Raw genomic sequence first — 22,199 nt, 5'->3', positions numbered from 1 at the left:
AGTTGGATAGGTTAACAATATTGCTGGGTGGGTTGAGGGAACCATTGCTGTGGCCCCTTGTGGCATGTAGTAGTTTAGAAAATTTAGTGTCCTTTTTCTTTTGTAGATAAGCAAGGTGTGTGTTGTAAATGGCTTGTCTAGTTTTAGTAAAGTCCAGCCACGAGGAAGTGTGTGTGGAAGGTTGGTTTTTTATGAGAGAGTATCCATTTTTGAGAGCTCATTCTTAATCTTTCTCTGTTTGCTGTAGAGGATGTTGATCAGGTGATTTCACAGTTTCTTTGAGAGCGTGTGGCACAAGCTGTCAGCATAGTCTGTGTGGTGTGTAGATTGTAATGGATTTTTTACCTTCAGTCCTTTTGGTACGATGTCCATCTGTTTGCATTTGGAAAGGAAGATGATGTCTGTCTGTATCTGTACAAGTTTTTTCATGCAGTTGATAGATTTCCACTCCATATGGCTAAATGCAGTGCCTTGCATAATGACAGATTTCAGAGTAACAGCCGTGTTAGTCTGTATTCGCAAAAAGAAAAGGAGTACTTGTGGCACCTTAGAGACTAACCAATTTATTTGAGCTTAAGCTTTCATGAGCTACAGCTCACTTCATCGGATGCATACTGTGGAAAGTGTAGAAGATCTTTTTATATACACACAAAGCATGAAAAAATACCTCCTCCCACCCCACTCTCCTGCTGGTAATAGCTTATCTAAAGTGATCACTCTCCTTACAATGTGTATGATAATCAAGTTGGGCCATTTCCAGCACAAATCCAGGTTTTCTATTTCTATTCTATCCAGGTTTGCTATTACCAGCAGGAGAGTGGGTTTATGGGGGGAGGGTGTGTGTGAGAAAACCTGGATTGTAAGGAGAGTGATCACTTTAGATAAGCTATTACCAGCAGGAGAGTGGGGTGGGAGGAGGTATTTTTCATGCTTTGTGTGTATATAAAAAGATCTTCTACACTTTCCACAGTATGCATCCAATGAAATGAGCTGTAGTTCACGAAAGCTTATGCTCAAATAAATTGGTTAGTCTCTAAGGTGCCACAAGTACTCCTTTTCTTTTTGCGAATACAGACTAACACGGCTGTTACTCTGAATCCTCTCCTTCTGACTCAGTGGGAGGCCAGTCTGCCACATTACAATGGGTCAGACTCTTGTCTCCTGTCCCACAACCCTCACTGTGCCAAAAGGGGCAGGGAATTTGGACCAACAAACAAATCCTTTTGGAGGATCTGCCCAGGGAAAGAAACTTTGATATAGAAATCTCATGCATCCACAGTTACCTACCCTGCCAGGTCTCAATATCCCTGGGACAGCTCTCTGAATAGTGTGTCATGTGTTTGGAGTGGGTGAGGGAATGCCACACCTCATGGAAGGAAGAACATTGCTAGTTACTTTACACTTAAAAGCTTCTGCATTAACTTACATTACTTTGTCCTGTAGGTATGGGAGTTTAGAATCTGGCCAAGACTTGATGTTCCCTACTTTCTCTTTGTCCCACCTCCTAAGGGCCTTAGGATTTGGCCCTTTTAAACTTTCTTCTGCTTTGTTTGCTCCATTATATCTTGTAAAACAATATGACACTTATCCCAAGAAGTTACAAATATTTGCACAAGAATTTATTTTCTATACATTGTTCGTTGGAAAATATGTGGCCTTTCACCTCGTTTCACATATCAAATCATCAAGAGAATAATGAATGCTTAGGTACACATCATGAGAATAATTCATTATAAGGGAATAATTTATGGATAGTGGGCCAAATTCTGAGGTCCGTATTCTTCTTTTACTCAGTTTTTACTTAAGCTACTACTGAAGTTAATGGGCACTTGCATCAGTAAGGCTTGAGTAAAAATTGAGAGAGGACTCCAGGATTTGACCAGATATGCTTGTCATTACTTCAGATTGAGTGGCATTAGCCATTCATAGCAGAAAGAAAATATAAGAGAAAAGGAATAGTTGCAGATGTTTAATTCCTCTCCTGTTTTGTGGTGTGTTTTTTTGTTTTTTTTTGCATTCAGGATGTCAAGTCAGGGGAAAACGATTATCTTTTCACTCCATCAGCCCCGGTACTCCATATTCAGATTGTTTGATAGCCTGACGTTACTGGCTGCAGGAAGCCTGTTGTACCATGGCCCTGCTCGGAATGCTCTGCAGTACTTCAAATCTATTGGTGAGCTTTCAAAGGGAGCTTTCAAAGTCACAGTGGTGGTCTTCCAGCACATTGTATTGATGTTGGCTTCTAGCCTCCCAGCATATTATACTGATTTTGACCCAGATTCTCAAAGGTAATTAGGCACCTAACTCCCATTGATCTCAGTGGAAGTTGGGCACCTAAATACTTTTGAGGATCTGGGCCCTACTGTATAAGTAAGGAATGAAATCTTGTTTAAAAATGCATTCAGTATTAAAAAAAGTAGCAAATATCGTTTATTTAAGACATGAGTCCCTGTCACTGTGGCCTCTGAGATGATGGACTATGATAAAAGCTTTATATCCCAGGACCAAAGTGGGCATATGTAATCATCAAGGCTCATTATCTTTCTGTAGCGCTTACATCAAAAGTGGACTGTGAGATATAAACACTATTAAGATACAGCAATTTTTAATATTTTAAACCACCAAATGTTTTCTAACCACATATCCTAATTCAAAAGTCTTAGCAGTGTTGTGAAATAATGTGCTTAAAATGTTTATCTGAATAGTCTAATGGACTCTGTCAGAGCAATGGGGCAAGCATGTTCCAGAGTCAGTGGCAAGCCACTAATAACATCCTGCCTGCAAATCCTGGATGTTTGTATATAAGGACTTTTGAGCAAGAGCATCTCAGCCAATTGCAGCTGTTAAGAATGCACATAGAGAGAGACGTTGTTCATTAGGTAGCCAAGTCCCAAATCTTTGAGAATTTGATACATTACTGTTAGGGGGCTTATTCCTTCACCCACTTACTTCCCTGGTCCTTCTCGCATGAACAGAGAGCAACAATACCCGAAGTCCAAAGGTGCAAACAATTCAATGGTTATTGGGGTGAACTTCCAGCAAGCATGATTCCAGTTTCCTTCCTTAGTGTCCCCCTTCCCAGCTCTGACACCACAGAGCCTTACACCTGTGTCCCTGTTCCCATTCCTGCCCTTAGCCAAACATGATTCCAATTTCCCCACCCCTATTCCCTGTTCCCATTCCCCCCCCCCCACCCTCTCACTTCCTGATTGACTGCAGACTATATAGTAAAACTTGAGTTCTGCTCAGCTATACCTTAACCAATCATTTTCCTGAAATTTAACTAACCAATCCTAACATATTGTAACATGATTATGTAACCAATTATATCCCACCACCTTAATTAGTTTACACCCAGCAAAATTAATTATACAGCAGACAGAAACAATCACAGAACCAAACAGAGATTATACAGGTTTCAGAGTAACAGCCGTGTTAGTCTGTATTCGCAAAAAGAAAAGGAGTACTTGTGGCACCTTAGAGACTAACCAATTTATTTGAGCATGAGCTCATGCTCAAATAAATTGGTTAGTCTCTAAGGTGCCACAAGTACTCCTTTTCTTTTTTAGAGATTATACAGACAAACAATAGCAAAGTGGGAACTATAATGACAAAACAATACAGAAGTGAGGATTTCACATCCCAGCTATTGGTAAGTGAGTTCTTGCCAGACAGGATACTATCAAACTAAGTTTCCTTTAACATTTTCTAGGCACTTCCCTTTCTCTGGAGCTGATAGGCACTATCAGGACAGGATTGTATTCCTAACAGCCCAGTAGCACCTTCTTTCAATGTGACTAGTTTGGAATGTGAGGATGTGACCAGTCGCTTCCCAGCTTATGGCTGCCTCTGTTGCTTAGCCAAAGGCCTTAGCCTGAGAACAGGGCCTCAGACTGTCACAGTAGGAGAAGGATCTTACACTGGCAGACAGTGATTTTGATTCTTTCTTTTATACCTCTATAACTAGCCAAGTGATAAGAATACACCTAAATTCTTAGAGTACAGGCCTTTACCGACAGGCCTCAATATCTATATCCTAACAATTACTATCAATACCTTAATTGCATCCAGAAATGAAGAGGAGGAAGCCTCTGCAGACCTTGGAGAACTGATCTAATGTTCTCTGTACAGCCTACCTTGCTAAATAAGTGAGCAGCTGCATTCTGAACAGAGTATAATTTCTGAATGGTCTTTATGGGTAGCCCCATGGGAAGCATATTTTAATAATTCCATAAGGAAATCACAAGGCATGGATAATTGTTATGAGATTCGTGAAAGAGAGAAATGTTCACAATCAAATGGAAAAAAGACACTTGAGGCTACTAATGCTTCCTGGGAATCCAGAAGGAGTCAGGGATCCAGCAGTACACCGATGTTGTGAAAATAGGGACCATCCCCTCCAAATCCTTTAGATGCTTTATGCCACCCTAAATTTATCACTGTTTTTTCTGGATAGACTTCAGACAGCTCAGTGTCTCATTCAAGCCCCTATTTTGACTAGGCATTTGAAAGCACGATGATCATCCAAATCTGAACTGTGCCATTGATCCAATTTCCATAATGGAATGAACCAATAAAATTCTAGAACCAAACACATGTGAACTTTGTAGTTTTGGCCCATTCTATTTTTGTCTTTGGTGAAGCTGACTTGTTACATTAGATGGTACCTTTTGATGGTGGGCTATCTAATTGCTTTCCCTTTAAGACAGATTTAAGAATATTACCCTTAATATTGCAACATATTTCTCCCATCTGTTGAATGACTTATTTTAGAGATCTGATATTATTTCTTTGCAGGTTATGAATGCGAGCCATACAACAATCCTGCTGATTTTTTTCTGGATATCATTAATGGAGACTCAACTGCTGTGACACTCAGCAAATCAGAATCTGTCAGTCAATGCAATTTATCAGGTATGGGAGCTAGAGGTCAAGTGATTGTCCACGCTGATCCTGCTCATGATGCACATGCACCCCATGTGTGTGAGATTGGATTCTTTTTGAATAGTATCTGTTATGGCCACACCTGAACCCCTAATGACCCCTTGGCTATTATAGGTGAAGGATAAGAGGTGAAGAGGCTGCAACCATTACTCTGTTCCTTCTTACTAACTGTGGTGCGAGCCGGAGCACCTGCAGCATGTGCCTCATGCAACATAGCTTCTCCTAACTCACTATGTGAGCTCGTTTAGCTTTTTAAGATTTAATTTATTAATTTTTAACTTTACTTTCTTTGCTTTGCCTGTTGGGAGGGGGACTTAACTAAGAGCTTTCCAACACCCCTCCTGTACACAAGGGTATTCCCACCTCATGCCAGATTCCAAGTCTCTGGGCTTCAAGACCTGCCAGTTGTGCAGTTGTACCATGCCTATTAACAACAGGCACTCCAGATGTCTCATCTGCCTGGGAGAGGAGTACATACTGGAGCATTGCTCCATATGCCGCTTCTTGTCTAAAAGCGGAACTCTTTTGTTTCTAATTTTGTGCCCGCAGTTACTTGTGGGTAAGATTATGGCTAGATTGTGTGATTCAGTCTCCAAGATTTTAACGTAGTTTTCTGCTTTACATTCTCAGGGAACTTCTTGGGGAGTTGCATTCAGAAAATACAAGCTCCCTGAGAACATGGAGAGAAAATTGTGTTACAGTCTTGGCATCTGAACCACACAGTTTATTCTGGGACATGTTTGGTTGCCATTAGATATTCTGGCCACCCTGGAAAAAAAGGTAGGAGGCAATAGATGTGGTTGAACTAGGCCACAACTGTATTCATTTAAAATACCCAGCAATAAATTGTACCCAGCAATAATTTGTACAGTGCATGTTATCATTTCCACAAACATTTCCACATGGTCCACAAACTGGTCCTAGCTATCCCATTGCTGGGATTCTCCTTTGTGCCCGATATGGAAATAAACTTGAGCTTTGAAGCTTGAATCCTGATCTGAATTGCTGCAACATTCTGTAGGTTTGGATGTGCGATTCTGGTTCAGTCTGATCTCTATTTATTTATGGTAAGAGATTTTGAGGATAAAATGTAGCCCTTTCGGGGCGGGGTGGGGATGGGGATGACTTCAGTATACCTAAACTGCCATGAACTAATTTGCGTCTTTAGCTTTCTACTGCTATTGCTCCTACAACAATATTTTTCTTTTTAACCTGAAGAAACCATTGAAGAGGTCGGTGGTGATAAGACTATTGCTGAGAAATTAGCAGAGCTGTTTTCCAGTTCCCCTTATTACAAAGAAACAAAAGCAGAATTAGAGAAGCTGTCTTTGGAAAATAAAAGGAAGATGAGTGCAGATTTCCAACAAATCACATACAGCACTTCCTTCTTTCACCAGCTAAAGTGGGTGTCCAGACGCACATTTAAAAACTTGATCTATAACCCACAAAGCTCCATGGCCCAGGTAATTGTAGTGAATCTTTAAAACATGAACAGTTACAGTCTGTTTCTTTCTGAAGATGAATTGGGTTGAAATATAAAATGTTGGCTTCTGATAATTAAGAAATGAGTGAAAAAACTTCCAATTGATTAGCCAACAATATGACTTTAAACAGTCTTTCACTGTGGAAATCACTGTGGAGATTTCAAGTGGAAATCTTTACATAGTCATAGATCATATTAACAGAGAAATCGATAGACCTTCATTTTTGTCCGTGCTGCCCTTGGCATTTTTGCTAATTATCAAATACAGTAGAACCTCAAAGTTACGAACACCAGAGTTATGAACTGACCAGTCAACCACAGAACTCACTTGGAACCAGAAGTACACGAATCGTGAGCAGCAGAAACTAAAAAGAAAAAACAACAACAACCAAGTTCAGTACACTACTGTGTTAAATGTAAACTACTAAAAATAATAAAGGGAAAGGAATATTTTTCTTTTACTTTTCAAAGGTGTATTAAGTCAATGTTCAGTTGTAAACTTTTACAGTTGTAAACCACCAGAACGTTTTGTTCAGAGTTATGAACGTTTCAGAGTTATGAGCAACCTCCATTCCCAAGGTGTTAGTAACCATGGAGGTCTACTGTATGTGGTAAACAAAGGTTTTCTGCTACACAGTCCAACATTTCTTTATATTTCATCATTCAATAATGTCAGAACGCTGTCTGTTTGATAACATTCATATCCAAAACAGAGGATTGTGTTTTCAGAAATAAATGAGATCTTGTAATCCTAACACAGACAAAATTCCTTTTGACGTTCGTGAAAATAGGATCAGACCCTTTGTGCCAGATCATGCCACCATTATTTACATGGAATATCTTATATTCTGCATTTGGTCCCATTGATTTAAATGGAACAACTCACAGCGCAATGTACTACTCAGTATGAGTAAAGGTGGCACAGTCTGGCCACTAAATTGTCACTCTTTGTAGAGCCTCTGTAGATTTATAGTATAATTGTCTTTGAATTGCAATGATGATAAAGCAATATTATTTTACATTTTCTTGATGTATTGACTATCATATTGTGGGTTCGAACTAGGATAGATCATATTGTTCCCTTTTCTTACCTTTGCTTCACATGTACACTTCTGGAGCAGCAAATGGAAGGATTGATAAACTATTTAGAATTGATAGATTAATAGCAACAAATAATATAAATGGTACGCACGGATATGCCCCACCCCTACAATGGTGGCCAGTGAAAAGACGGGAGCACAAGAAGCCTTCCCTCCCTCACTTGGATAATCCATGTAAGGATCAGGCAGAATTGCTGCCCCGTAAAGTGGGGATTGCAGGGACTGCTCCCATATTACTCCCATTCCCAAAAGGGTGAGGAGGGGCAGATAGGAAGTGAGATCATGACTCTGCCTTTTTTATGCACTGACCAATGTTGGACAGCCATGCAGGGGAGTAGGCTTCGCCCTACAAAGCACTGAAGTACTGCATATGCAGAGTCCTCATGCCCAGGAGCTCCAGCACACATTCTATCTGAATGCCTTTTTGTGCTCTCATTGGCTCAGTGCATCTCTGAACTGTACTTAAATGCCTGTCTGCATTGCTCTGCACTGAACTATACTTAAATGACACAATCAAACCTTTGTGAGCGTTTTTCCAACAATGACGCAAAACTTTTCCAAAAAACTATGGTCACCAGCATACAGGAGAGCTGTTCAGTATCTCTCAAGTTAAAAGGTTTCTGGGTGTGTATCTGTATGTTGATATTATGGATATCCCTAATAATTGGTTTGTAAAAGCTTGACCTTGTGACAAGAATTATACTCTCAAGCTTTATAATACTCCAGGGTTAATGGTCCTGACTTTCTTTCTCACAATCTTTTCTATCTCCCAAACCTCATTAGGAATGGATTTCAAATACATTCTATAAATGGTACACAGTTCACTAAGCCGTCTTTGCTAATCCTCTCCAAATTGGTCTTGATATGATCCTTGTTTTCCACTACAATTAGCTTAGTGGCTGAATTATCCCTGACATTTGGTCCTTTCAGCAGATTCTTAGTGATACAGTACCACGTATGAAATGCTTTATAGTGTTAAGACTCATGCATCCCTCATGCTTAACCATGTCTGAACTGCCTGACACCATCATTTTTGCTGAGATTTTTTTTTTGCTTCTACATATTAAGAAATAATCATGTACAAATTTTCATCATTCTGATTATGTCATTAAAGTCATTCATACTTTTTTATCTGTTGGAAAAATTCATGTTTCTGTTGGCTTAAAACTAACAATAATTGGATTGTTCTGGAATCGCTAGGCTTTAAAAACCTTTCTATTGGGCTTTACTGTGAAATAAATTATTAATATGGTTCAATTCCTCCACGCCCCCTAGATCCATTATTGAATAGACTTAAAAATACAACCCTTGTTACAAGCAAAAAGTTGCTACTTTAAAAAAATATTAAGTTTGAACCTAGCATTTGAAAGAAATAATAGTTTAGAAGTGATTTCTTTTCTGCTTTATTATTTCAGTACAAAAGGGAAGGAGATTTCTCTTTACTTCAGCAATGTCTCTGTACCCTCCTCCGCACTTAGTTTACTAAAGATCCTTTTGCTATAGTTATTAAACTAGTTCTATTTTTGAATATATTTGTTTGAGCTGGAAATATTAGAAATACACATTTTGTAAAGCAAACTCTGAGGATATTTGTTGTATAAAAGATGAGATTTATTCTCACTTTGGTTTGTATTATGTTAGGAGTTTTTGCTTTTGTTACCATTGTTCCTCATCAGCAGAGCAGGGATGCTAGTTTTTATCTAGTACAAGAAAGCCTTTGTCAATCTTGAGTTCTCAGTTCTGGGCTCCTCGAATATGAAAATTCTCATGGTTTAGTGGCTGAATTATCACCCTTCAATCAGTCTGGTACCTCCTAGAATTTCCCAAGTGCCAACTGTGTATTTAAACAAACATTTGAGGCTCTTTTAAAATAATATCAATAAATAAGACATTGAACAGGCAAGGGACAACTTGTTTTTATAGGTATATTTCTAGAGGAGCTGCCCTTGTGCTTCTTTGGAAGCTAATGACTTTTGTGAAGAAATACATTTGACATGCTTTGGGGGAACTGACTGAAAAGTCCTATTGCCAGAGCAATAAAGGATTAAAAGATGGAAATATAAATAATGCCAATCAATATGCTTTTATCGAAAGTAGGTCTTGTAGAGGAATGTGATATCACGCTTTTAGACACTTTTGAGTTTGGTTAGGCTGCTGCACAACCATTATGGATCAGCTTTTTTGTGGCTTTTTCCAACAGTTTCCTATGTTCAGGACCCGACCCTCTGGCCAGATTCTTTTAAAGTCCCATCCCTTCTGGGAGAGGACTTCTACCTATGCTCTCTTCTGGGCCTTTTTCCTCTGACTGCCCTGTACTCTTTCTTTTAATCTCTTCCCTCATCTTGACCACATCCTCCCCAGTTATTTTGTGGGGTGTTTTTACTGGGATTCTCCTGACATCAATTCTTGGTTCAACACTGTGCAAAAATGTTATTAATGGCCTTAATTATTCATCATGAAGTTTGCAGATGACAAAAAGATTGGTCGAGTGCTAAATAATAATGAGAACAGGTCACTTATACAGAACAATGTGAATCACTTGGTAAGCTGGGCACAGTCAAGCAACATGCATTTTAACAGAGACAACTGCAGGATCTAGGAACAAAGAATGTAGTCTATATGTATAGGATGGAGAGCTGTGTCCAGGAAAGGCCCCTTAAAAGGACATACGGGTCATGAATGGGACTTCACAGTGCAGTGCTATAGTCCTCAACCATAACTATTTCACATTTGGGGACAATGTATACCTTCAAATCAGTGGCACTGCTATGGGTACCCGCATGGCCCCACAGTATGCCAACTTTTTTATGGCTGACTTAGAACAACGCTTCCTCAGCTCTCATCCCCAAACGCCCCTACTCTACTTGCGTTACATTGATGACATCTTCATTATCTGGACCCACGGAAAAGAAGCCCTTGAGGAATTCCACCATGATTTCAACAATTTCTATCCTACGATCAACCTCAGTCTGGACCAGTACACACAAGAGATATACTTCCTGGACACTACGGTGCTAATAAGCGATGGTCACATAAACACCACCCTATACTGGAAACCTACTGACTGCTATTCCTACCTACATGCCTCCAGCTTTCACCCAGACCACACCACACGATCCATTGTCTACAGCCAAGCTCTACGATACAACCGCATTTGCTCCAACCCCTCAGACAGAGAAAAACACTGACAAGACCTCTATCAAGCGTTCTTACAACTACAATACCCACCTGCGGAAGTGAAGAAACAGATTGACAGAGCCAGAAGACACGCAGAAGTCACCTACTACAGGACAGGCCCAACAAAGAAAATAACAGAACACCACTAGCCATCACCTTCAGCCCCCAACTAAAACCTCTCCAACACATCATCAAGGATCTACAATCTATCCTGAAGGACGACCCATCACTCTCACAGATCTTGGGAAACAGGCCAGTCCTTGCTTACAGACAGCCCCCCAACCTGAAGCAAGTACTCACCAGCAACCACACATCACACTACAAAAACACTAACCCAGGAACCTATCCTTGAAACAAAGCCCGTTGCCAACTGTGTCCACATATCTATTTAGGGGACACCATCATAGGGCCTAATCACATCAGCCACGCTATCAGAGGCTCGTTCACCTGCACATCTACCAATGTGATATATGCCATCATGTGCCAGCAATGCCTCTCTGCCATGTACATTGGTCAAACTGGACAGTCTCTACGTAAAAGAATAAATGGACACAAACCAGACGTCAAGAATTATAACATTCAAAAACCAGTCGGAGAACATTTCAATCTCTTTGGTCACTCGATTACAGACCTAAAAGTTGCAATTCTTCAACAAAAAAACTTCAGAAACAGACTGCAACAAGAGACTGCTGAATTGGAATTAATTTGCAAACTGGATACAATTAACTTAGGCTTGAATAAAGACTGGGAGTGGATGTGTCATTACACAAAGTAAAACTATTCCCCCCCACCCCCGCCACTGTTCCTCACATGTTCTTGTCAACTGCTGGAAATGGCCCACCTTGATTATCACTACAAAAGGTTGTCCTCCCCCTGCCCCTCCTCTCTCCTGCTGGTAATATCTCACCTTAAGTGATCACTCTCGTTACAGTGTATATGGTAACACCCATTGTTTCATGTTCTGTATGTATATAAATCTCCCCACTGTATTTTCCACTGAATGCATCCGATGAAGTGAACTGTAGCTCACGAAAGCTTATGCTCAAATAAATTTGTTAGTCTCTAAGGTGCCACAAATACTCCTTTTCTTTTATAGTTAAAAGAGTTAACAAGAACCTTAAATTTATAAACAGGGCAATATGGAGTAGAAGAAAGGAGGAGATATTACCTCTGGAAATGGCATTGGTGAGTCCATCACTGGAATGCTATCTCTACTTCTGGTGTTAAACATACAGAATGTTTAGAGAAGAGCCACAAGAATGATTCAAAGTATGAAGATACCTTATAGCTAAGAGTTTAAAGTGTTCAACATGCTTAGTTATTGAAAAGAAGGTTAAGAGGTGACTTGAGCACAGACTGTAAGTACCTACTCAGGGAGAAGGTATCTACTACTTGTGATTGGAACAGATATCCAAGGAAAGTGGTAGATGTCACCGTGCCTCAATGGTTCACTGCTGAGAATACCAGATTCAGGACAAACGGCTGAGAAATAGGGCAGAGTCACCCCCAGACTGGTGGTTATTCTTCCATAAAATATACCAAGCCAGTAACAAAAGTAAACTTCTGTGTCACCACACTGGTTAACAAGAAGTCAGAAATGCAGTCTCCTTAGGCATTCAAGCCCTTCTGTCACCAGCCAGACAGCAGACTATATGATGAGTGGTTATTTAAAACCATTTTCATCACAGGGTTCTTCTAATCCCGTATAGCCAGGTCAATATATAACTCAGATCTTATAAAATAATCATGCTGTTGCCAATACTTTAGTATCTAATATCTAAAGGTTTATTTCTAAGAGAAAAGAAAGAGGGGAGAGTTAAAATACTCAAGGAAAACAAATACATACGCTCATTGCAAAGTTCTTGGAGCAGGTTTGTAGCAGTGATGGAATAAACTGCTGGCTTGTAAAATCTCTGGTAACTTCCCAAAAGATTGGAAGGTCCTCAGCCCATTGTTTGGAATGCTCCTTTTAGTGTAAGTCCAGAGATCAGAGCAGGAAGGAGTCAAAATGGAGATGCTTCCAGGGCCTTTTATGCCTTCTCCCATGTGGAGGGAAAGCTCTCAGTCTTAATTTGTGGAAAAGTACAGGCACAAGATGGAGTCCAGGGTCACATGAGTTACTCATGTGCCCTTTCATGCTTTTGTAACCCTTCTGCCCGTCAGAGTTGGCAGCAACAAGGGCCGGGTTCAATATCTAGGGGATCCATTCCAATAACACAATGCAAACCGGCTCGAGCCCCCACCCAGTGACCTGGGACAAATATATACCACCCCCCGCTGGGCGCCTCCAAGAGGCAATACTTCCCCTCTCGCAAGCACATAGTCTGAGTGTAGCAAAAGCCTTTTAATAACAGAGAGAAACAATGTGGCATTATGTTGGGGAAACACCACCAACAGGATTCATAACACAACCCATGAGCAAAAAAACCCACCCCAAGCAAATTGGGGCATGCCCTTTTCCCTTTGGTTCTTGAGTCCAGCAACCCCAAATCACCCAAAGTCCCAAAAGTCCAATGCCCCAAAAGTCTCTGTCCCTGGTCAGGGCAGTCCCAGAGTTCGAAAGTTTATCTGCGGAGCTTTACCTCCCAACCTGGGTGGAAATGGGACGGGGGTAAGAGGCACCTTACATGATCTGAAGCTGACCGCTCCATAGCAGCGCTCCGCTCTGCCAGCCGCCCCACAAACTCCTTTGCTCAGCTGCGCTCTGCTCTGCGAGCCGCCCCACGAACTCCTTCGCTCAGCTCCACGGCCCACAAGCAGCTCCTGCCATCCACAAACTGCTCCGTGTCGAACTGCTTCACCAGCCGGTCCACAAGGCACTCCAGCCGTCCCACAAACTGCTCCACAATATATCTTCAGGCTCCCCCACTACTTAACACAACACTCAGTGATTTCAGCTCTTAGGTGAATTCAGCTTGTAGTAGGGGAGCCCCAGTGCTGGTGCACTGTCAGCCCAAAATGAGCTCAGCAGCCTATAACTAGACTTCTAATGAAATCAAAATTAGCTCTGATATTCCACAGTGGAGAGAGGAGAAAGTGCAATTAGCATTTAAGGCCCTCACCAAGGGGCCCATGCCACCAAGTATTAATACTTGTCCCCAGCCTCTCTCCATTCACACAGTTTTGGAACCCATGACCCTTGCCTAGTGAGTGCTACTTAGTTGATGGTGAATCCCTCCATCATAACAAAAGGCCACGTACAGTTCCCATAATCAGGGTAATAATTTATTCTTCCTGCCCCAATAACAGAGACACTGGGGATCCCACAGCAGCCAAAGTGACCATTTGGGCAGCTATGGTCTCATTCTAGGCGTGGTGGGTGTGCCTATGCAAATGAGATCGGCCCCTGAAGTCCTTTTCCACAACTTGCCACACCTCACCACCAGATGTCAGGGTGGAGCTCATCCTGACACTGCTTACACTTTGATGAGTCATAGGTGCAGTCATTACCCCATATTCTGGTTAAAATGTCATCAGGAAGGCACATCGAGTGGGGATAAGATTTTTTTCTGTGGCTCATTATATTAATTAATGGGCCATCAACTTGAATGGTTCATTCACAATGTGTTGGCTAGACTGAATGCCAACTACCTTGCAGGTGTTACTCCAGGAGCAAACACATTTGTAATACAGGTTTCAGAGTAACAGCCATGTTAGTCTGTATTCGCAGACATGGATGCATCCGATGAAGTGAGCTGTAGCTCACGAAAGCTCATGCTCAAATAAATTGGTTAGTCTCTAAGGTGCCACAAGTACTCCTTTTCTATTTGTAATACAGGTATACAGTCAATATTCATAACTTGAGGTAAAAAGATACATGCATACAAACAGGATAATCATATTTGATAGATTGTAACTTTTCCATTGTTACTTTACATGGCATACCTGGAATAAGATTTGTTACATTTGTATAACAGCAAGAATGATATACGTGATCATATTTTAATCATACATCACAATTAATTATTCATTACTTGTAATCTTTCAATCAAGATTGTATGCCTTTAAAAAAGTTACTGGGTTTGATGCAGGATTTGCTGGGTGATATTATATAGCTATGCAAGGGGTCAAACTAAAAGATCATGATGGTCCCTTTTGGTCTTAAATTTATAAAACTATGAAACCGTTAACCATAGATACATAGAAAGCAAGTCTCCTTGTAATTTCCGTACTATATTCTGCTCTCTTTCTGATATAGAGGAAAGAATCACAACGTAGACACTTGTCCTGACTGCAAATTCTCAAATAGATACAAATAACCATCAAAGACTATGTTAAATTCTTTATGTTCTTGATGAAGACATCCAGAAACCCTAGTGAGGAGTGACTTTTGAGCTGATATATAGACTTACTGATTTTTCTCAAAAAATGTTAAAGTTGGTTTTGTTCTATCTTGCTTATATGATCAGTTGACCTCTTAAAATGGTTGATGGCAAGCTTCTGATGTCATCCAAGAGAGCTCTCCAGGAAGACATAAATTGACAAATTTGAAATTATCTTCCTACGTCATCTTCTGTGCTGAATATCACACTTTTTTTTTTCCTGGTCCACAGATGCACGTCAGTTTTTTGTAGATGCTATTCATATTGCTTCATCTGCAAGATTCCGGAATGCCAACTATTTTCTCTCATTGCTGTCATAGTTTTCATTGCAGACCTGCTTTGGCTACTCTACAGATTTTCTGTATTGATCTTGTAACTGATTTCTGAGGCAACAGTGAATGAACCAGGTGTTTATTTTCCAGTAGGGAGCATATCTCTGGATCTCTCTCATTAAATCAGTTTTAATATCTGTTTGAAGCAATCCTACCACCTTTGAGCTGTACAGTAGTTAGCCATACATCTTCTACCATTAAATTGTTTATAGAAGTTGAACAAATAAAGTCTAAGAGTTTATTGAAATTTGTTTGAACAGTGACACATTACTCTTGTCAGAACTTAGAATGAAAATAGAATACAATAAAATACTGTAGAGTATTTTGTAAAAACATTTTTGTCACTTCACTAATGAGTAACTGCTGTTGCTGTTTAATTAGGTTATTACTGTAGTTATTATAATTTTCTATTATAATTATCTGTAATAAAATGCAAAAGCTTACTTGATTTTTCTTTCAGCTGTGTATTACAACCGGTCTGGGAGTAGTTGTAGGAGCCATTTTCTCTGGAATAAAAAATGATTCCAGTGGCATTCAGAACAGGTTAGTAAACATGGGAACTGAACAATTTTAGTAGGGCATACACTGTAGTTCATTTTGTTTAGATTTTTACTTAGCCTCTGTTCTTGTGCTGAAGTAAGGAGACAGCTACGTACTGTAGAATATAAATTACATTTTTAAGAAGTATCTGTGAGAGAGGAAAAACAGTGCTTGTTCGTGTCATGGTAGCATCAAGAGACAGTTGAGGACCCCACTGTGCTTGGCACTGCACAGACACAAACAAAAAGACAGTCCCTACCCTGAGGAGTTTATAGGCTCCATAAGATTATGTTACATGGAGCAGTACCTAGGGTACATACAGTAAAGGTAGTTGATGGACTACATGGGAAGCAGCTTCCATCTGTCCTCAGCCAGAAGTTTGACTATTTTCTAACATATGATCAAAAGGGAACTATTTCCACTAAACAATTTATTTGCTTCCTGCATCTGTATTCCATTTTCATGTAGTAACAGCATACCCATCTCCCTCTGATAAATTTTCTTCCTTCCTCATTAGCTAAAAAAGCTATTTGCGTAGCTAATTGTCTTGCTTTTGTTTGTTCTTTCCACAGAGTTGGTGCTTTATTCTTTTTGACCACCAATCAGTGTTTGAGCAGTGTTACAACCATTGAACTCTTTGTCACAGAAAAAAAGATATTTATGTAGGTAAATCCCTGTGTAATAGAAAGCTTTGCGTGTTGTTTTATTTGTTGCTGTATCAGTTTACCTTTAACTTATACACTAACTTCCCCATGTAGATAACCCCTTATCTATCCGTCATCATTAGGGTCTAGTGATGAATTTGTTACTGAAGGCACAGCTTTGCATTTGGTCCTAAGATAGATGTGAACTATCCCAGCTCTTTCTCTGTGGTATTAACTCAAAAGTTTAATGATAATGAGAATATGAGCACTGATAACTGACTGCTGATCATTTTAATAGAAAAACCCAACTATTCTGGAGCTGGAGGCAGAGCTTGAATAGATTACTACCACTTTGTCCTATTCAATCTTACCCCTGATTATTAGTCTCTCTCAATAGAAGTATAGCCCCCAAACCAGAAACTGGTTGTCATTGTTATACGTTTAATAGATACGGTCAAAAACTCTCCTGCCAGCTAGCATAAAAAGTCAGTTTTCACATCTGTGATGTCAGGTAATTGATTTTCACAGTTGAGGAATATGGCATTGTTAAAGTGTGAGAAACATAGAACAACTTTTAAAGCTGTGGGTGGTGTTCCTGTTTCTTGATTGAATAGGCAAAACACCTATCTTCAGGAAGAGGGATTGAAGAAAGTCACTGTGGCTATAAATCTTTCCTGGAGAAGTAGCAGTTTAAGGAGAAGCAGAATATAAACAGGATTAAGGGAGTTTTAGGAAATATTAATTTTTTTCACTTGGCCATTCAGGCCCTGTCACAGATACCATTTGAGAAGAGTGAGGCTACTATAAGATTTATTGGCTGGATGCAGAATTTAAATATAACTTTCTCTCGCCACAATCAGCAGCTCACATGTAAAATAAGCAAATGTTACAAAGTTTAGAGAAACAATTGCTTGATATTTTAAATAGGGGTTTCTTAGAAATGCTTATTCTGGGGCAGTGATTCTCAATCTTTCCAGACTACTGTACCCCTTTCAAGAGTCTGATTTGTCTTGAGTACCCCCACAAGTTTCACCTCATTTAAAAACTACTTGCTTATAAAATCAGACATAAAAATACAAAAGTGTTACAGCGTACTCTCAGGGCCGGATTAACTCTCTTGTGATTTTGTGGGGCCCCTGTATACAAGTCTTGTTCCTAATTTAAAACAAAATTATCACAATTATGGCATCGAGGCTATTAACGCTATACTAAACTTGCCTTTTAATAAACATAAAGCTGTTCTGTGGTTACATTTCAGTGTTAAAACACGTAGAATATAGTTAAGTTAATTCAAAATAGCCTCCTTCTTACCTTAGAACAGCTGTTATATTACTTTCTTTCTGGGAGGGAGTTTGGGTGAAGGAGGGGGCTCTGGGCTGGGGTGCCGGAGAGGGTGAAGGGCATGGGCTCTGGGAGCAAGTTTGGTGCAGGTGGGGATTCTGACCTGGGGCAGGGGATTGGGGTGCAGGCTCTGGCCAGGAGGCACTTACTACAGGTGGCACCTGGCCAGCAATGCAGCAGGGCTCAGGCAGGCTGCCTGCCTGCCTGCCATAGCCCCACGCCGTTCCTGGAAGCGGCCGGCTGCTAGGCACGTCTCTGCGTGCCCCTGGGGGGAGGGGGACAACGTGTCTCTGTGCGCTGCCCGCGTTTGCAAGTGCCACCCCGTCAACTCCCATTGGCCAGTTCCTGGCCATTGGGAGCTGCAGGGATAGTGCTGGGGGTGGGGGTAGTACATGTAGCCGCCTCCCCCCCGCCAGGGGTTGTAGAGATGTGCCAGCAGCTGGCCACTTCCAGGAGCGGTGTGGAGCCACAGCAAGCAGGCAGCCTGCCTGAGCCCTGCTGCGCCGGGGCCCCCTTAGCCCGAGGCCCTGGGCTGCAGCCCCTAAAGCCCCTGCGTTAATCCGGCCCTGCGCACTATTACTGAAAAATTGCTTATTTTCTCATTTTTACCATATAATTATAAGATAAATAAATTAGAATATAAATATTATACTTACATTTCAGTGTATAGTATATAGCCTATATAAACAAGTCACTGTATGAAATTTTAGTGTGTACTGACTTTGCTTGTGCTTTTTACGTAGCCTGTTGTAAAACTAGGCAAATATCTAGTTGAGTGGATGTATCACTGCAAAACCTCTGTGTACCCCTGGTTAAGAACCACTGTTCTAGGGCACATGTAAGAAAGTCTGTGTCCACAGTACAGTCGGTGGGCTACCACCCTCAGTATTAACATTTCTGGGCTTTAGCCTATAGCCAAGGATGGGCCAACGAGCTCCGGTGTAAAGTTACCAACTCGTGTAAGATGTTTCTGTTTGTGGACAGGAGCAACACCCGAGTAACAGACCAAATTAACTCTGCAGCAAAGATAAGCCTAAACAGGCTTTTCTCCATTTAGTCCTAAATGAAACTCACAAGAGCTGGTCCAAGAAGTAACTATAACCAAACCACTACTAAGGCATAGTGACCACCAAAATAATTAAACTGAACATTTGTAGGAGAGAAATCATACCAAAAACTAGCACGGTGGCACTAAACTTGAGCAAGGAGGTGGGGGTTTTTTGAAAAATGAAGAAGATAATCAAAAAGACTCTAAAGTCAAAATTAAGGGATAGAAAACACTAGAATCAGCATGGAGCCTGCTTAAGCAGTTTATATAATTCACAGAAGTGATGCATCTCCTTTTAACCAAAAGTAGTACCGGGAGGGCAAGAAAAAAGCAGTATGGTCAAATGGCAAAGTTCAAGAGGTTTTTCAGGCTAAGTAAAGTATGAATCAAAAAAATGAAAAGTGAAGCGAGTAAAGAGGAGCATACACTATGGAAGATAAAAATGTAAGATATAAATAAGGAAGATTAAGAAGGGTTATGATGAGCAAATAGCTAAAGACACAAAATCAAAAAAGGAAATATGTAAGTATATCCTCAGAATCAATAAATCAACTAGACTGTCGGGGAAGTAAAGGGAACAATTAAGGAATATAAACACTGCAGAGAAGTTAAATGATTTCTTTGCATGTCTTCACCACAAAGGATGGAATATGGTATTCAGTCCAGGTCATCCAATCTCAAAAAGGGTAGAGCAGAAATTGAGTGGATTCAGAGAAGGTGATAACGATTTGAGGCACGGACAGAGTTTCATATGAAAATAGATTGAAGAAACTGGGATTGTTTAGATTAGAGGTGAGATGAATAATATAGTGCTTAATTAAACTATACAAAATAATGAACAACAAGAGAAGCTTAATCAGTACTCCAATGTACCCTGTATTATAAGCTTTCTGGAGCTCTTTAAAGTTGGTCTCTATAGATGATGGCAGGGATTTAGGTGCCCAGATCTCATTAAAATTAATGGTGGTTGGGTGTCTAACTCCCTTAGGCTGCTTTGAAAATCCCAGTCTATATGGCTTCATTACTGAAATATAATCTATAATATACATATATATTTGTTTTCTAGACATGAATATATCAGTGGTTACTACAGAGTATCTGCATATTTTTTCTCAAAGATAATGGCTGATCTAATACCCATGAGGACTTTACCAAGCATCATCTTCACCTCTATAAATTATTTCTTAATAGGCAAGTATCCTATAAAAGAAAGCTGCATCAAAATGAACTGTGGTCATTCACTCTTTCCTTTGGCAAATAATTCAGGTATCCATGGGTGGTCTGTCTGCACGTCTTCCTTATAGGGCTACGGTCCTTGTCCCATTTTTTATCCCCCCCCCCTCCCTTTAGCATAAGCTCACAGAAAACCTTTATTCTGGGAGTAGGTTGGTAAATAGAATGTGTTGAAGCTATTTACTGTTAATACAAATCTGAAGTTAGCTTTGGTAAGCTTGTACACTGATTTATGCGTTCCTCCCAAATTCTGTGTGCCTTTTTATGATTTGTCTAATCTACTGCTCATGGAGCAAGAGACCCAAGGGTATTAATGAACTTGACTTTTCTACAAGTTAACTATGCTAACAAATTTATTGGACCAGATCTGCTGCTGAGGTAAATTGGCATAGCTTCACTGACATTAATGGAGCTACACCAATTTACACCAGCTGAGGATCTGTCCAGTTATTACTATTCATGTTGATAAACAATATAGTACCATTGTACGGAGCCTAACATAGATTAAAAAGACATCATCCCTGTCTTGACGAGATTACAGTCTACTACGATCAAATCAGTAGGACTGCTCACCATGAGTGAAACTAAAAAAAAAATTAAAAATCTTGCTCTAAATTAGGCAAGCGTAGATCAGAAGGGTATTAGAGAGTAAACCACATACAAATGAAAATATTATACAGTTGTTTATAGATTCTGATATTTTAAAGTATAGACCAGTAGAGTATATAGAGGAGCAGATAGCATGAGAGTAAAAAATAAAGGGTGGAAAACAAGACAAAGGAAATGGTTTTTGAGGAGGCATTTGAAAGAGGTTGTTGAGTGCGCAGGAAGGGAGATGACCCTACTACTACTTCCCTGCAGCTGGACTACTTCTTTATTTGGCCTTTTAATTGACTCAGCTATAGGTGCAATGTATATAGGTTTCCATTCTGAATTCCTTTTATAATCCAAGATGTTCATTTTCTTTAAAGTGGTGTTCATGCAGTAGGACAGAACACTTTATGGTTGATGATACTCCCTTTCTGCAAATAAAAGCAAACTATGTACTGTGGTACTAAAAAGAGGTATGTGTATAGTATACACAAAAACCCTAATCTAGGAAAAGATAGACTGAGACTTTTTTCCCCCCATTTCTTAGGTTTCAAGCCAACAATTGGGGCGTTCTTTATCATGATGGTTACCCTTATACTAGTCGCCCACACAGCCAGTTCTATGGCTCTGGCTGTAGCAACGGGACAAGATATTGTGGCTGTCGCTAATCTCCTCATAAATATTTGCTTTGTTTTTATGATTGTGAGTGATACATTTTTCTGTTTTTTTCCCCTTAAATTTTTGTTGTACAAAAGATGACAATGAAATGCCATGTGTAATTAATTTGTTTTTAAAAATCTATTTATATGTGCTTTGAAGCACATCAGCAGAGCCCTTTGGAATTTTAAGAATACTTTCTAATCCTTCCTCTTGATATCAGATCACATTATGAACACATCTCCTGTAAAGTGAGACAGCTCAAGTAAACAGATGTAAAAAAAGCTAAGCAGCCCAGAGCAGCGGGTTCCCCATTGCTTTGCAAGTGACTAGCGTTTGATAATCTGGGTAAGATTGGTCTCGGACTCCTTAGGTGTTATTACCTCTGCAGAATTACATGACTTAAATGGGACTATTTTGCATAGCCTTGACAAGTATGGGTGTAACTGCCGGTAGTGTTGCAGGAGGGAGGAAAGCTTTTGGAAGATTCTGTGGAATACACCAGAGCCAAGTCAAAGTCCTTGAACTCAGTGATTGTTTTTGTCCCCCTCCGATATGGATTATTCTTACCTATAAAGAGAATAATCTATTGAACTGCTCTTCCAGAGCTTTTCTTTTCCAGGGTGGTGGTGATTTCTGACAGTTTTGTTTATATTTTTTACCCCTTGCCTCTCTTGACCAGGATTTAGGCCTTTTAGTTCTATAATTAAGTCATGTCAGAGGATTGTTGCTGAGGAACTGCTGTATTTCCCCTCTTTTGAGTTCTTCCTATCTGAGGATGCCAAAG

At 40.1% G+C, this 22,199-nt stretch overlaps 2 protein-coding genes across 5 annotated transcripts in view; one reads left to right on the top strand and one right to left on the bottom strand.

Annotated features, from left to right (window-relative positions):
• PKD2 (polycystin 2, transient receptor potential cation channel) overlaps positions 1-22,199 on the bottom strand; it is a 71,828-nt gene that overhangs the window by 4,249 nt on the left and 45,380 nt on the right. The window contains exons 16-18 of one of the 4 annotated variants that reach the window (XM_073340655.1): positions 15,803-15,864; positions 6,756-6,792; positions 5-372 (exon numbers count right to left, since the gene is read on the bottom strand). In XM_073340655.1, coding sequence (XP_073196756.1) covers positions 348-372; positions 6,756-6,792; positions 15,803-15,864 — 124 coding nt within the window. In that variant the 3' untranslated portion in view covers positions 5-347. Of the gene's footprint in view, positions 1-4; positions 373-6,602; positions 6,793-15,797; positions 15,865-22,199 lie in introns of those variants that run through there. The other 3 variants (XM_073340654.1, XM_073340653.1, XM_073340657.1) reach the window with 3 other exon arrangements.
• Positions 1-22,199, top strand: part of LOC140910221 (broad substrate specificity ATP-binding cassette transporter ABCG2-like) — a 38,003-nt gene that overhangs the window by 12,006 nt on the left and 3,798 nt on the right. The window contains exons 6-12 of the mRNA XM_073340664.1: positions 2,022-2,173; positions 4,798-4,914; positions 6,163-6,407; positions 15,819-15,901; positions 16,471-16,560; positions 19,998-20,122; positions 21,303-21,457. Of these exons, the coding sequence (XP_073196765.1) occupies positions 2,022-2,173; positions 4,798-4,914; positions 6,163-6,407; positions 15,819-15,901; positions 16,471-16,560; positions 19,998-20,122; positions 21,303-21,457 (967 nt within the window). The remainder of the gene's footprint in view (positions 1-2,021; positions 2,174-4,797; positions 4,915-6,162; positions 6,408-15,818; positions 15,902-16,470; positions 16,561-19,997; positions 20,123-21,302; positions 21,458-22,199) is intronic.

This window comes from Lepidochelys kempii, chromosome 4 (assembly GCF_965140265.1).
Source record: "Lepidochelys kempii isolate rLepKem1 chromosome 4, rLepKem1.hap2, whole genome shotgun sequence".
NCBI lineage: Eukaryota > Metazoa > Chordata > Testudines > Cheloniidae > Lepidochelys > Lepidochelys kempii.
The sequence above is the reverse complement of the archived record's forward strand: the minus strand, read 5'-3'. Positions and strand labels throughout refer to the sequence as shown.